The 16,244-nt window shown below is 43.9% G+C and overlaps 1 protein-coding gene across 1 annotated transcript in view; it reads left to right on the forward strand.

Moving 5' to 3' along the window:
* LOC136872319 (endothelin-converting enzyme 2) overlaps nucleotides 1–16,244 on the forward strand; it is a 274,577-nt gene that overhangs the window by 78,958 nt on the left and 179,375 nt on the right. The window contains exon 5 of the mRNA XM_067146134.2: nucleotides 8,756–8,954. Coding sequence (XP_067002235.2) covers nucleotides 8,756–8,954 — 199 coding nt within the window. The remainder of the gene's footprint in view (nucleotides 1–8,755; nucleotides 8,955–16,244) is intronic.

The raw sequence follows: 16,244 nt of genomic DNA on the forward strand, positions 1-16,244 counted from the left end.
GGTTCTGTCTGAACTTAAAATAATGCACACTAAATACTAAACACACACATATGTAAACATCATGTACAAATGGGGCTATTCCTGTAAGAAAAATATGCTTATCAATATCTTCTGCCCCAGCGCAAGCTTAATGGAAGCTTGCCCAAGGTGTCCCACTCTGACCTGGGCTCGAACTGGACGACTTCCGACTGAGAGGTACATTCCTGAAATCCCTAAACTAGCTACGGTCTCATATTACCGGATATTGGGGGATCCATAATCATTTATTAATTACCTTCTAAAGCAGCGTGATATTGTCATTTGCAGAAGTGTTCTTAGCCGAACCATTTAAAACAAACAAGCAGACACAGTGTGGAAGCCCATAGCCCCGAGTCTTACTACAGTAGCCCGGCAGGGCCGCTTTGTCGCGAAGGGAGAGAAGCGAACACACACAAAAAAGAATGGAAGGTCATTCGCTTTACTACCACCATCACTCATTCATTAGCTACGCCGGATTCTTGACCCCTCTCAACTACAACGGCTAGCCCTCCTTTCTCGGAGACATATTTCTGGCCCACTGCATTTGTTTATTTATCTTACCGCAGAATTCCCAAGAAATACTCATTTATTCTCTACCTTCTCATTCTTATCGTTGAGCGCCGACTGTGGGTACCATCACTTCCGAATTATTTCATCGTAAATTATCTGGGCATTTTGCCCTCTCATTACGTCTCATATCGCGTATCTTATTTCCTTGGGCATAGGACTCTCACGATTCCTCAGTACTACGCTTCTCTTCCTCTTCGCTCATCGCCCAAAAGTTATGCATATTTTATATTTTGACCATGCATTCAAGACTCGGCCTCCTTGGGTTTCAGCCCGGTTACAGACAAAAAAACCTCCGTAAAATTCTGGTTAAATAATCAAGAATCACGGGAAATTCGCAAACTGTCCCTCACACAAATAACCTAAATAACACATTTATGTACCCCTCTCAGTCAGTACTTCTTCTCTCTTGCTGCACATGCACTGATTATGTGTATAAGCTACGCATGCATCGTCTGACTGACCCATGAGTTTCCCCAGCATATACGATAGGCATATTGGACATTAACTAACAACCTTTTGACATGGTTTTCCCTGGATCTCCACACTATTGTTCTATCCACCCCTAGGGGAACTCAAATATTCTTCTATCCTTGTTTCCCATACTTGCTAGGATATTCTACATATTACTAATAATAACCCCTCACGAAAAACTAATCCCTAAGGAAGAAATGGGTCGTCCGGGGAGTTAGCTCCCTTGAATTTGCGTTATCATGATAAAGAACAATAAAATTTCAATATTAGGACATGCATTATTTTACAACATTTAGGTATTACAAAGGAAAAGCTCATCCTACGACCCGGTTATACTTTAACGTGCTAAGAAGATTATATTTTGACATCAACTCATCTGTTTGGTGGACGTGGTTTTTCCTTCCACGGGAGGCCCATGGCGGAGCTTACTGCTGCATGGCCTCGGCGCTGGAAACAAGCGTGTTGTCCTTCGACCCCGGTCCACACAAGTCCGTCATCTTGGTTAGCTCGTTCACTGCTGAAATCTTAAAGTAATCCAAAGGAGTAACACTCCACAACTCGTCACACGGTCCTCTGTTTACCGCGACACACGCACAGGATTTACACAATAAACAGGCAGGTCATTCTAATCACAGCGGGTGCGTTTACAGCATGAATCGGGTGGCTCACGATACTTGAGAACCCTGAATCAGTGTAGCGATTTGGATGATACCAATTTATTGATATCACGTACTAATTTAGGCCGGCATTGTCCATTGCCGACTCCCGCTACTCGTTTATAAATTAAGCTCGCAGCTTAATTAATTGACATGCGGCACAGAGCCATTTGCCTAGGCTCGCTTGGCTTCCCATCAACACTTCACAAAGGCCTTTCTAATTCACGGCCGCGACGGACACAATAACACTGTCTTAGTATGCGGTCAATAGGTTCCGGACTGTAAAAACTGGAACACAATGTAACACACTGTCCTCTCTCAGCAACCCGCTAGGAACTGTCTCCAGCGGGGGCCAGCCCATCCTTTATGATCTTCACGCGGGAAGACTAGGGGCGTAAACGTTTCACGGTTCATTAAGGACAACAGTTCCTTTCATCCCAGGAATTCAAGATATTTAAATGGTGCGTATTGTAACCCTCTCTTTCCCCTTCCATTGAACCAGCTGCGCTCGACCTGCGATCGTCAGTTCTCACGTAATTTGGTTCCCGCCTTTTAATTATTCCATTAGCGTCCTCTGGTGGGTGGAGTCATCTTTGAGCGCGTTTCTTAGCTTGGGGGACACTTTACATTCACATGTGTTTGCAATATGTTACGGCTGGACATCTGGTGACCTCCTTTCGCCCCTTGAATAAAGTATTCCATATTTCCAGTCTGGTATACGCAGGAAATTCAGCTCTATTCATTGGTGTGCCTCCCATAATTTTCCCATGTCTGGATCAAAATATCCTATAATTTTTACGCGCCAAAATTCGACGTTGGCATCCGTGAAACGTGCATAAAAACCGGAAGTTCCTTCTGTTTGTTTGGAACCCTGGGAAACTAGGCCACACCTCGGGGCGTGTTTGACTACCGTAGCGTCTCGTCGTATCTCCAACTCTGTCTGCAAGTTGAGAGGGCTTTTTCACGAAGGCTTGGCAACTGCCCAACCTTTCCTTTGTTTTCCAGGCGCTCTTTCACGGGTTTCGTTCTGGCCACACGCTGCTCGAGTCCCTTCGCCCGTCACCCTACAAGTAACGCGACTTTTAGAAATGATTTTAATCACAGGAATAAAGGCACCTATGATTTCAATGAGCTGTACAGGACACTGTACGGTTTCAATACACAGATTACGAACATTATAGAGTTTAAGTCACTAATAAGTAAGGGCGACAATAATTATAAGTTTAGTATTATGTTTCGTTTTTATATTTGTTCAGTTTTGTTCCTTTGTTCCTTAGGTATTGTATATTTCTAATTAGTAGATTCAGTTGATTGATATGTAAGCTGTACTGTATTCCTTCTAATGAGGATGCTTGTTGTTTGTCTGCCTGTTTTTACTTTGGTTTTTGTTAGTTAGTTTGTTTTGGCTGCTGACGTACAGTAGAGTTGGAAGAGGGTGAGATAGGCCTGACCTATCTCGAGAAAAAGTGTTGATTCGGTACGTCTGCACGTGTAGAGTAAGGTAGTGAATAGTGTTAGATTAGAGGAAGTAACTTGTCAATGAGACAGCGAAAGATGAGCCGAGTTATGGAATCCGTCTCGGTAGTGGAATACAGGCGTGTCAGTCTACATGTAGAGCTGGGCAATCCGCAAACATGTGGGCTGTTACATGAAGGAGTAGTGAGGAAATAACATTGACAGCTTAAGGGGTCTATGAGGTATCGGTTTCCAAGCCTCATAAGACATGTCTGGTCGTGACATCCCAGGGAAGGGTGGTAGGAGTTCCTCACCAGGGGTGATGTCGCGGCCAGACAAATTTAGGATAGAGTTAGTATATATTTAATGTTGTAAGTTAGTTATAAGTAGAGGTAGTGTGTTGCATGTTGAGCTGGCGATCCGTCCATGTGCAAGATGCTACATAGTAGATTTAGAGGTAGTTAATTTTGTCCAGCAGGAGTTCTTTTACGTGCCAATAAATCTACCGACACGAGGCGGTCGTATTTGAGCACCTTCAAATACCACCGGTATGAGCCAGGATCGAACCTGCCAAATTGGGGTCAGAAGGCCGGCGCCTCAACCGTCTGAGCCACTCAGTTAGTGCTTAGCTATAAATAGTCTGTAAGTGTTTATTTTGAATTGTATATTGGAACATTGTAACTTGGCGAAAGCCTGTTATGTTCAGTTCAATAAATAAATAAATACATATATACATACATACATACATACATACATACATACATACAATGATGGGTTAAGAAATGCCTAGTGGTAGGAAGGAGGCGGCCATGGCCCTAATTAATGTACATTTGCGTGGTGTGAAAATGGAAAACAACGAAAAACCCCATATTCAGCCCTGCTGATATTGGCATTCGAACTCACTCTCTCCTGGATTCAAGATCACAGCTGCGCGCCTCTAACCACGAGGCCAACTCGCCCGGTAAGATTATTATTTCTCGTATTTCAGGTCGTATACTTCTGTCCGTAAGCATTGCACAGGCTATCGAGCCAGACTTTCCATCCTCGTAGAGCAATTTATTAAAGTAATTGCTTCTTCTTATTTGTGAAACTCACAACGTGACTTTTAACCCCGTTTATCATCATACCGTTGCCTGCTGTCCATCTTACAACATTATCGAGGTAATTTTGCAGCTGTTCACGATCTTGTAACTTATTTATTACTCTGTACAGAAGAACGTCATCCACACAAGCCTTATCTCTGATTCCACTTCTTTACTCGTATGATTTTTATATATATGAAAACATAAAGGTCCAATAATACAGCTCTGAGGAATTCCCTTCTTCATTATTAGAGTGTCAGATAAAGCCTCAACTACTCTGTCTGATATCTATTTTCTAGAAATATAGCAACCCATTCAGGCTCTCTTTTGTCTATTCCAACTGCACTCATATCTGCCAGTGTTCTCCCATTATCCACCCTACCACCCTAACGTGTTGGTGGAATGGTAAATAAGGCACCTGTAATGTTTACTCTAAGATTTATTAACTAATACTATTTCTTGCACAACGTCACGGACACACCAGGATCACAGCTTGGGCTAACAGAGTACATACCTTTACAATCGCCCACGCTCTCTCCGTATGTTCTCGCTGTTCAGTCACACTATGGCTTATAGGCTAACGCAAAAGTCCGGCTCCATGGCTAAATGGTTAGCGTAATGGCCTTTGGTAACTGGGATCCCGGGTTCGATTCCCGGATGGGTCGGGAATTTTAACCATCATTGGTTAATTTCCCTGGCACGGGGGCTGCGTGTATGTGTAATGTTCATCATCATTTCATCCTCATCACGACGCGCAGGTCTTCTACGGGCGTCAAATCAAAAGGCCTGCACCTGGCGTGCGAACCCGTCCTGGGATCTCCCGGCACTAAAAGCCATACGCAGTTTGTTTTACTAACACAAATCACACTGAAGACTTCCACAACTGAAACGGACGGTCTAAATCAGGTCAGTGGTATCCTCGTCATCACTATCGGGCACAACATTCTCACAAACCATAACGCACACTGTTCTTTCACTCAAAACAGTCTTCTTTCACTGTGCCTTGCCGATCCCACATTGAACTCTCCCACGCTGCACCAGACACGACGCTTTTGACTAACTGCAAAGAACTACTGTCTTCACTCTTTTTCTTTCTTTCTTTCTTTCTTTCTTTCTTTCTTGATCCGTTTACCCTCCAGGGTATACTGCCTCAAGGGCAGAGTCCTGGAGCGTGAGGCAATGGGTAGGGTATACAACTGGGGAGGAAGACTAGTACCTCACCGAGGCGGCCCCACCTGCTATACTGAACAGGCGCCTTGTGGGAGGAGGGATGGGGTAGACTGCAAGGGATAAAGAAGGAAAAGGGAAGGAAGCAGTCGTGACCTTCAATTAGGTACCATCCCGGCTTTTGCCCGGAAGACAAGTGGGAAACCACGGGAATCGGACCCCTTCTACTCAGTTGACCTCCCGAGGCTGAGCGGACCCCGTTCCAACCGTCGTACTTTTCAAATGTAGTGGCAGAGCCAGGAATCGAACCCGGGACTCCGGGGGGTGGCAGCTAATCACGCCAACCACTACACCACAGAGGCTGTCTAACGCATTCGTACAATGTTTAATTTTACTCAACAACATGAAAATATTCACCCAGGTAAACATTTTTCTCAGTAGCAAAAATCTCTATAAAATTAAAAATGGGTAAGATGAAGTAATAACGTCATATACCCTTGTAGGTTACAACACAAAACGTACTGTAATCAAGGATATCTAGAAAAGGTCATTGAAATAAAGAAAAAGTGCGACGATTAAGAAGAAACATTTTCTTCGCTATTTTCCATCGAGTTTATGTATGTACAGTATACGGTCATTAAACTTTATAAGTCACCTGCTATGAAAATATTTTAAAACATTTATTTAAATGCTTGAAAAACGGGACGAAATGGAGAACTGACGGTACGGGCGGGACAACATAAAATAATAGGACTTTCCCGGCGAAAATGGGACATATGGTCACACTGCTGCATTTCCTTTTCAAGAATAGACGATGAATGTTGCCATTCTTTAAACGAGACGTGTTCTTTCGTCTTTGCAGAATAGGGAAAAGCATAACTCGTAAATTAAACTCTAGGATGCTACGATATTGTGACAGTATCTACCATGCCAATTCCGAGCCAAGTTTTAATGAACTGGTCTGATCTCGGCCGCAAGCAAGGGACGCCACCCCTGGGCTATAGGCCACTGCCTACGCGTTCACTGCGGAAGGAGAAGCTTGCTGGTCTTCTTCTGGTGTCTCCCTGGGAGCCGTTAGCGGTGACCACAAACCTGGAGGTGAATTGGGGGGCGAGAAGTTTCTGCTTCCGTATTGTTTTGGAACTACTCGCTTCCCTATTTAAGGGGAGTCAGGCGAGTCGGAAGTGAATACAGTTCACTCTGAGAGAGTGAGTGTTACTGTGGACATTGACAGCTCGTGCTGAGTTTCAGTCTAAGTTTAGGGGACAGACTGTGAGTCAGTCTCTCTGAGTGTTCTGTCCGTGGAACGGATTATTCTTTCTGTCTATCTCTCTGTGCTCGAGGAGTTGCGTTTCTAGTTCCAGTTGTTGTGAAGTAGTTTCCTGTGAGGAATTTAGTGATGATATGCAGTTGTTTCATTGAAGTTTCTCCGAATGATTTAGAAGTGCCAGGTCGTCGACAAATGCAGGCATTCAATATTGAGTCCATTGCGCTTGTGTCCCAGAGAGATGTCACATGGAATTCCCTGTGTACTTGATGATAATGATGCTTGTTGTTTAGAGGTGCCTAACATCTAGGTCATCGGCCCCAATTCCCTGTGTAGCTAACTTCTTTCGCCACTCTCTCATTACATTTTACAGTGCACAGTTAAAGAAGAGAGGGGAGAGATCGTTTTCCTGTCTTAATTTCACAACATCCTGAGAGCGTTGCCCTGAATTTCGTTCGTGATCTGGTGTTGACAAGGTTATGGGTATTCTGGTCCAGTTCTAGTTACTGCGGGATTTTCATGAGAGTAGGTCTGTCAACCGAGTTATACACCTTCGTAAAGTCGACAAACACGATAACATATTTCTTACCGGCCATTTTTTCCTGTCGTTGCACTGACTTCAATTTGAGTACCTGTTCAGTACAAGAGCGCCCTTTTCTGAATCCCCATTGGTATTCTCCTAGTTATGGGTCTAGTTGGGGTTCAGTTCTGTTTAATACGGTCTTGGAGAAAGTCTTGTATGTGACAGGCATCAACAGGAAAGAAGACTTGACCGACATCAACAATTAACGAGATTCCTCGTTCTTGTACAAGGGATAAATCAAAGCAGAAGTCCAGTCATTAGGTAATGTTTCAGTCTCCCAAATGTTTAGTAGGATATCCGTCAAATTATTATTATTACTAGCATATGTACCCGTCCTTCGCACGGGAATGGGTATCGATTTAACGATTTCTTCATGAATTTACGCGAAGTTACATGCCTGTATTCAAACGTTTAATACGGCATGTTCAACTGGTATTCTTGTACGAAAGCACGTGGCTGAACGAAGTGGAGACAGAATGAGGACGAGGACAGAGTTTATTGAACAGTAGAGTTCCTGGTCAGTTATGGTTAATTCTCCCTACTTACCGGTTACATATTGTTAATCTGGCACTGTGGCTCATCATTCATGAAACCAATCGTTGACGATAACCTCTCTTATTATCTGTTCTATCGAAAAGTGTAAAATGGCTTTATAGGTCAACACTTCAATCCAGCTTGAAATGACACGACAGCCTGTAAAACGGTCTGAGCTATAGAAGGGTTGAAGTGTCCCTGATGGATTTCTTACTCAGGTCCACGTTCGAAGACACTGAGCTCTCCTGACCGATCCACGCTGCCTCTCTACTGACAGCACAACTACTATTAAAATGTTTTCGTTCCTGTCCTGAAGGGGGAGGCGGGCCTCGTAGACAGTGACGCCGTTTCTCAGGCCGGGAGATCTGTTACAGTGAAGGAGATGCTCGGAGAAGGTGAGGGGTTGGCGGCCGTGGCCTATACTAGGAACTATCCCGGCATTCGCCTTAGTCCAGGAGAATGGAAAACGACGGGAAACCATGCTCAGGACAGCCGACGGTTGGGGCCAGCCCTGTCCCATCTCCCGAACGCAGAGGCGTAGAGCCACGGTAGAGCCGTGGCCACTTACGGGCCGAGTCCCACTCTGCATCCACCCTGACAGCAAAATACTTCCCGCCGCCTTTTACACTGACGCGTCCGCCTCTCGTGACAAGTAGGATTCAATTCCACATTACATAGGGGAGCCCGGATACTTTGGTCAGGTAGTGTTTTCCTTCATTACGTTAGTCTTCCTCTCATTTACTACCAAACCTTACTGACTTGGATAGGAATGCTTCATGGGTATACAAGGATGAAATCATTCCATTTCCAACCCCTGATATGTACAACATGAAATGAGGTTTCATTCCCGAAAGGGAGGTTGTGTGTGGAACAAGTTTGGGAACCCACTCCATTAGTGTAACCATGGTAGAGGTGGTATATGACTACTCTAATTCAATTGTTTTATTCGCAGTCCCATGGCGTTCGATATCACCTTGGATGTGGACGAAAAGAACAGCAGCCAGTTTGTAGTGAAGATGACTGTTCCCAGCCGAGCGAGCCCATTCATCTTGCAGGACAAGTCACTCAGTGCATGCTATGAGAAGGCATCTGCGACTAAAGGATCGATAGTCGATATGTCTGAGCTGTATGAATCCTTCAAGAACTGTAAGGTAAGTAACATCACGTTACTCAGGAAGTCTTCCTTGACAATGTGCTGGAATAATAATAATAATAATAATAATAATAATAATAATAATAATAATAATAATAATAATAATAATAATAATAATTGTTACGGAGTTTTCCGTGGTAGGTAGAGGTGAAAGAAGGTGCGGGTGTGAATAGGTCTCCCGTTACGAAAGCAAAATTAATTTAAAATTTAACAAGGTTATATTTTCTTTTCAAAAACAAAGAAATAACAAGCATGGCAGGTACAAAGTAGCAAATCAAAAAGGGTAGTTACAATATTTACAGGAATTGGGCTTCGCGCCCTGATTTTACACTGCTTGGGCAATCAGCTCAGTTTTACCCCAAACACGAGTTTTAACAGAGGGGCAGAAAACCCCATTCATACCTAGGAGCCCTTGCTCCAAATTACACAGAAAAGCCTCCACGAGGCATACAACACCTTTTTTTCTTCAAAAGAGCCACTCGCTCTCAAAATTTAAGCCTCTCCCAGGCCACACCAAACTCCACCTTCAAGTTGTCCTCACTGGACATAGACACAGGGGTAAAATACCCAACCTACTGAGGTCTATTAAATAAAAATGGGCAATTACATGACCTCTAAAATAACAATTTGAGAGGAGGCGATCTTGCACTCCTAATACACTTGTTTTTAAAACCCTAATCTGGCTCTAGGCCACTAATGCAAGGGCTAATCCCATACTATCGAGGTGACTTTAGAAAAGAGCAATTTGTTTTACATTAACGAAGAATAGGTTGAGAAAATAAGTTCACCTCAAGACAATGTGAGTGGGAGCTCGAGAGGGTTAGCACTCTCTATCCCAATATGCAGCTTAAAAGAGAATAGAAGAAAAGATCGTTACATTTTAGGAAAAGGTTACATGGAGGAACGCTTCGCACCCGCCCCGAGAGTTAAACTGCTGAGCTAGCAAAGAAAGAATTTATTAATCGGCCATTACCTTATTGATGACCGCTGCCGAGGAAAGAGGCGCTTCCCGCCTCCTGCTATGTACTTTATACACTGAAAGATGGAACAGAAGTGGCCCGGAGACCCTAAAATCAGCAGTTTAAATACTCTCGCAGAAGGTTCTAGGCGTTAGGGGAATGAAAACACCCTCCCGCGATGATTTTATTGGTAGATCAATAAACCCCATACACAATACTAAGAAGAAACACATAATTGGTGGAAAATTAATTCAAGAAATTCGGGATAGGCTAGATTTAAAACAAGGGGAAAGAAGGGGTTAATATTGCCAACTTAACCAAAGACTGAAAAAAATTTAGCAAAGAACAAACATTTGAAATAAAAATTTCTCCAACAAAATAGTTCTTTGACTCCGCACTAGGTTGCACTATTGTTGATCTTCAGTAGTGTCCTCTAGAAGAGAAAGTTCACACTTCTTACTTCAAGCGAAACAAAACCACATCAAAAATGACACAGTTCAAAAACTCAAAATTTTCCACGTGGTGACATCTTCTGAGAAAGTAGAGAATTAATAGCGTAGATAAAGTTCAGACTTCCTCCAGCAGAGGAGTTTCAACTGGCGCACATTTTAAATTAGCGGAGTGGAGGTGTACCGCCCGGTACAGACCTCCCCCCCCAAAAGTTCCTCCCGGGGTGACACATGAAATTGTTTGAAAACAAGGTCCAAGTTTTGATGTAGATATGGAGATTAATTGCCAAAAAAAATTTATAAGATTTTCTTAATTTGGTTTGATTCAGTTTCAAAATTTTGTTGTTGCAGGTGAAGTAAAGTCTTTATATTGTAGAAGTTGAATTCTGAAGATAAACATTTAATACTTAAAAGTGATGAAAAATTTTGCAATGTCCACCAAATATTGCTGTTGAATTCCCAAGTGTAGTCATTGCTTATAGTAACTGTTCATGTAGTTGATGTTAATGAAGTTGGATGGCCAGACCGGCCGTTGCAGCTTGCATCCAAAGGAGGCCGCTCGGACCCCTCGAGTACCCTGAGATACCGCTCGCCCGCACTATGAGGGGAGCAGAGGTGTAGAAGCACGCCGCGCCCGCGGTGAAGGTATACAGGCTGCGGGCAAGTAGCAGGTCGTGCGCCGCACATCAGCCTTGGCCGGGAGGAGAGCTCCGGCTCGCCGTGCACATGTCGTCCTCGCTGGGGCCGAGGGGGCCCTTCCTCAAACCCAGTTGCGGCGCGGCGCCGCGCGGCTGCGGGGGCACTGAAACATTAAAGCTAGGCGGCAGAATTGTGTTGGACCATCATGTTTCTTTTGAGGGCACAGGTATGTAGAGAGATTGAGGGGCCAGCGGCGTGCAGATATCCATGGCATTTCATCTAAGCCAGCCACTGTGTGTAGTGGAGCAGGAGACGGGAGCGTGGTAATGGCCGAGGCAAGGACAGGATGGCAGTTTAACAAATCGGGGGAGGTTTCACAGAAATGCTTACATATAAAATAAAATAGAAGGAGCAGAATGCCTTAAGAGTGGAACTCAAAAAAATATATAACCTTCATATTCCTATCAAATTATATGAAGCAAGTTGACACAAAATTTACACCGGTTTCACCTGGGACAGGTGAACCCTAAATATCCTCTCGGTGGCTGGATTGCTTACTAACAATGTAACCGGCGTAAGAAAATCGAGAATGATGCATGGCCCATGAAATCTGGGGGCAAGCTTGCCCGCGGGAACAAAATTCTTGACCATCACCTGGTCACCTACCTTCAAAGTGGTGGGTCTCCGTCCACGATCATACTTTTCCCTAACCTTTTCATGAGATACCTTAAGATTGGCTTTAGCCTTCTTCCAAAGATCTTTAATATTATCCGGATCTATTGTCTCGGGTAGAATGTCACTCAGAGACCAAAGGTTAGAGAGCGGCGTGTTGGGAACAAACTTGAACATCAAGGAAGCTGGAGTGAACTTATGAGATTCATGAACCGCCGAATTCAAAGCAAAAGCCTACCAATGCAGGGACGTGTCCCACCTGGAATGATCTTCATGATGATAGGCAATAAGTGCGGACCTGAGATTACGATTAACCCGTTCAGCCAGAGATGGTTGAGGGTAATAAGCAGAAGTAGTTACATGAGAGATGGATAAGTCAAAACAGAATTTACGAAATAAGTTAGATGTAAAAGCCTTAGCATTATCAGATACAATATATTGGCACGGACCAAAAGAAGCAAAAATAGAATTTAAGCAAGTAATGGTAGACTGAGCGGTAGCCAGCTTAGTCGGAAATAACCAAGAAAATCTGGTAAAACCATCTACACACACAAGGATGAACTTGTTGGCATTACCCTTTGACTGGGGGAATGGTCCTACATAATCAATATACAGGCGTTCCATGGGGCGCGACGCTTGCTGAGAAGACAAGAGGCCTACCTTGGTGGACATGGTCGGTTTACTAAGCAAACAGGATTTACAAGCCTTTACTAGTTCACGGATTTCACCGTCCATGCCTTTCCAGATGAACATTTCACGAATCTTTTCACGAGTTTTAAAGATACCAAGATGCCCTCCTAATGGGGTCTCATGATAATACTTGAAGATCATAGGTACAAGAACCGCTGGAACAACAACTTTCATCATCTTATCATGCTTCGAAGGGCAACATAGAACACCATTCCTCAGAACATAAGGGACAACATGTTCCCCAGAAGAAAGGGTTTCCATTATCGGAGCCAGCGTCGGATCTTCACGTTGGTATTTCTCGATATCCCTAAAGAGCATGGGAGCATCTGTTAGGATGGCATTAACCTTAGATAGTATGGACTCGGAAGGTGATGAACTGTCGACCGGTTCGTGGGTCTCGACGTCGTTAGAAAACATACGGCTGAGTCCATCAGCAACAACATTTTCGGAACCTCTGATATGTCTAACATCAAACTGGAAGGCAGAAATACGGATGGCCCAGCGGGCTATACGACCAGTACGACGCGGCCTACCTAAGACCCAGCTTAAGGCTTGATTATCTGTCTCCAGGTCGAATTTGACATGTTCCAGATAGAGACGGAACTTCTCTAAGGCGAATAAGACTGCCAAACCTTCGAGCTCATATATGGAATACTTGGCTTCTTGAGCCGACAATGTCCTAGACGCATAGGCGATGGGGCGCCTCCCTAGTTCAGTCTCTTCAAGAAGGACTGCAGCTACCGCTGACGACGATGCGTCGGTTTGGACAATGAATTTCTTCGAGAAATCAGGCATAGCAAGTACAGGGGCATTACAAAGAGCTAATTTAAGGTCTTCAAAAGCGGCTTGTTGAGAAGGTCCCCACTCGAATTTGATGCCTTTCCTACGAAGAAGGTTTAAGGGCGCCGCTCTATTAGCGAAGTTAGGAATAAACTTCCTGAAGAAATTCACCATACCAATGAACCTGGCGATACCTTTAATGTCCTTGGGAGGTTTAAAATCACGGATGGCCTGTGTTCTAGAATGATCGACTGCTACACCATCCGGTGACACAATATGCCCTAGGAAAGACATAGAGGGCTTAGCAAAGGCAACCTTGGACAACTTAACAGTTAACCCAGCCTTACGAAGGCGATCGAGAACTTCTCGCAGATGATCTAGATGTTCTTCAAAAGTCTCTGAAAATACGACGACATCGTCCAAGTAGTGATATAAGTACTCAAATTTGATGTCGGAGAAGACCCTATCTAGTAGCCTAGTGAGTACAGCTGCTCCCGTGGGGAGCCCGAAAGGCACGCGGTTGTATTCGTATAAATTCCAGTCCGTGGCAAACGCTGTAAGATGTTTAGACTCTTCGGCAAGGGGAATTTGATTATAGGCCTGATTCAAGTCCAAGATAGTAAAGAACTTGGCCTTACGAAACCATGAAAAACAAGAATGAAGGTCGGGAAGGGGCACAGATTGTAACACCACCTTCCGATTGAGAGCCCTGTAATCAATGACAGGCCTGAAGCCTCCTTGGGGTTTCGGGACTAAAAAAATAGGCGAAGAATACGCTGACTTAGAGGGCCTAATAATACCGTCCTTCAACATCTGATCGATGATTTCATTTAGAGCCTTCATTTTAGGTGGAGATAGCCTATAAGGTGGAAAACGGACAGGAATCGAATCCGTGACCTCAATTTTGTATTCAATAAGGTCAGTAACACCAAGAGTATCAGAGAACACCTCGGGAAACGACTGACACAATTTGCGAATACTATCAGCCTGCTCCTCAGGTAGATGTCTAAGGTCTAACAACATCTCATCCTGGGTAGGCGAAATAGAAGAACATGATGCAGAATTACACTTTAATAGAGGGATATTACAATTAGAGGCAAATTTGAAAGTGCAAGACCTACTCTGAAGATCGAGCACAAGACCAGTGTGAGAAATAAAGTCCGCTCCCAATATAATGGGGCAAGACAAATGCTTGGCCACAAACAATTTAACTTTCCATGTGAATTGAAAAATACGAATTTTGACATATAAGGAACCGAGAATTTCTAATGGAGAGGAATTAGCCGAAACGTATTGGATCGCCGACAAACAATAGTTAGGAAGCTTACAAACAGATTTCAATTTTGAATACCAATCAGCCGAAATAATAGAACAAACACTACCTGAATCTAAGAGAGCTGTTATAGGCTCGTTATTTAACTCAATTTTGAGAAAGGGGACCGGTGCGGGGGAATCCGCCGCAATCCTAAGACACTCTTTGGGACCTTCAAAAGATGAATTTGAAAATTGCTCGTTCCCTGAATTTACAACCTGTTTACCCGGGGCTGAGTCTCGGGAAGATGGATTAGTCGACTCAGCCGAAGCCACTAGTCACTTTTTATTATTGGCATAGGTGGAATTTGCACCAGAAGTTGAGCAGGAGGGGGTGCTATTCGAATTGGGACAATTCTTGGCGATATGTGAGAAAGCCCCACATTTAAAACAGCCTTGTGATGACCCGGCTCCATTCCTTGTCCCACTTGACTTGATCAGTGGACACTTGTTGCGCAGATGGTCAGGCGACCCGCAAGCATAACATTTACGGGGATTGACTGGTCGGCGAGGTGGAGGCCGAGTATTACTAAAGGAAGGCGGGGGTTCTTTCGCGACACGCAAAGAATTGGCGTATCTAACTCCTTCCGCTGAGACGGCCAATGCTTCAAGTTCAGAGAAAGTTTGCGGGCACGCCGCGAAACACAAATATGACCTGTAGGGTGGAGAAATCCCTTCCACAATAGCTTGTACAATCTGATCCTCAGGGAAATGAAGAGCAAACACCCTAGTATAAAACTTAATGTCCTGTATGAAATCAGCCAAGTTTTCATCCAGGCGTTGTACACGGTAATAGTACTTCTGAATAAGGGAGGACCTGGCCCTAGCCGGGATGAAGTTAGCTAGCAAATGGGCATGGAAATCCTCAATAGATGATTGCTCGGCAATGGCTCTTACGATTTTATCTGAGAGAATACCAATAGCATACGGATAGATAATTTGCAAAATTTGACATGGAGAAAGAGAAAACACAAGGGCATGATCCTGAAATTCAACTAGAAATCTTAAAAAAGAAATTACATCACTGGTGGTATTAACGGAAAACTTAGAGATACCTCTGAGCAACATTGCCAATGGATGAAGCAAGCTGCTAAACCCGGGTGACATAGTAGGTAAAGGTTTCAATGGCAAGGAAGTTAATTCAGAACGGATGTTACTCAATGATGCACGACGTTCAGATTCGTTGTCCAATGGGGCAGGGATAGTTTGAGCAGCAACGGTTATCCTATTAACTTCTCCCTTGGGAGGCGCTTCCTCACTACCTGCATTCACTGTGGTGGGTAGATCGCTTTTGGGAGGAACCTCCCCTGTTAACAATTGAGTGACCTTGCTAGATAATTCAGACATATTTTCAAGCAGCGTACTAGCTTCCTTCTTCTGAACGTCATTCAACTTTAGAGACAACAGATCGTTAACCCTATTCGAAAAATGATATAGCCTAGCTTGCACACGCTTAATTTGATTAGGAGAAGGATCATTTTCATCAAAAAAACTAACTACAGAAGCTAGCCCAGTAATATTCTCCGTGATCGTGGAAAGAGAGTCGTCAATTTCTTTCTCTCCCAAATTGGGGATGGAAATGGGCAAATCTAGGGACTCTCTAAGCTTGTTTGTGTCTACTGCAACCGTGCCTCCAGATTGTACATTTCTAATAGTCAATTCATAGATCAACTCCTCCTTGCGCAAATAGTTAAGATGGAGAACATCGCGAGGGCCGGGCATGGTGACAGAACAATTTTGAAAAACTCAAAAAATTCCAGCAGCTGGGAAAATAGTTAGAGTTCGGAA

Source organism: Anabrus simplex, chromosome 4 (genome assembly GCF_040414725.1).
Source record: "Anabrus simplex isolate iqAnaSimp1 chromosome 4, ASM4041472v1, whole genome shotgun sequence".
NCBI classification, from domain to species: Eukaryota; Metazoa; Arthropoda; class Insecta; order Orthoptera; family Tettigoniidae; genus Anabrus; species Anabrus simplex.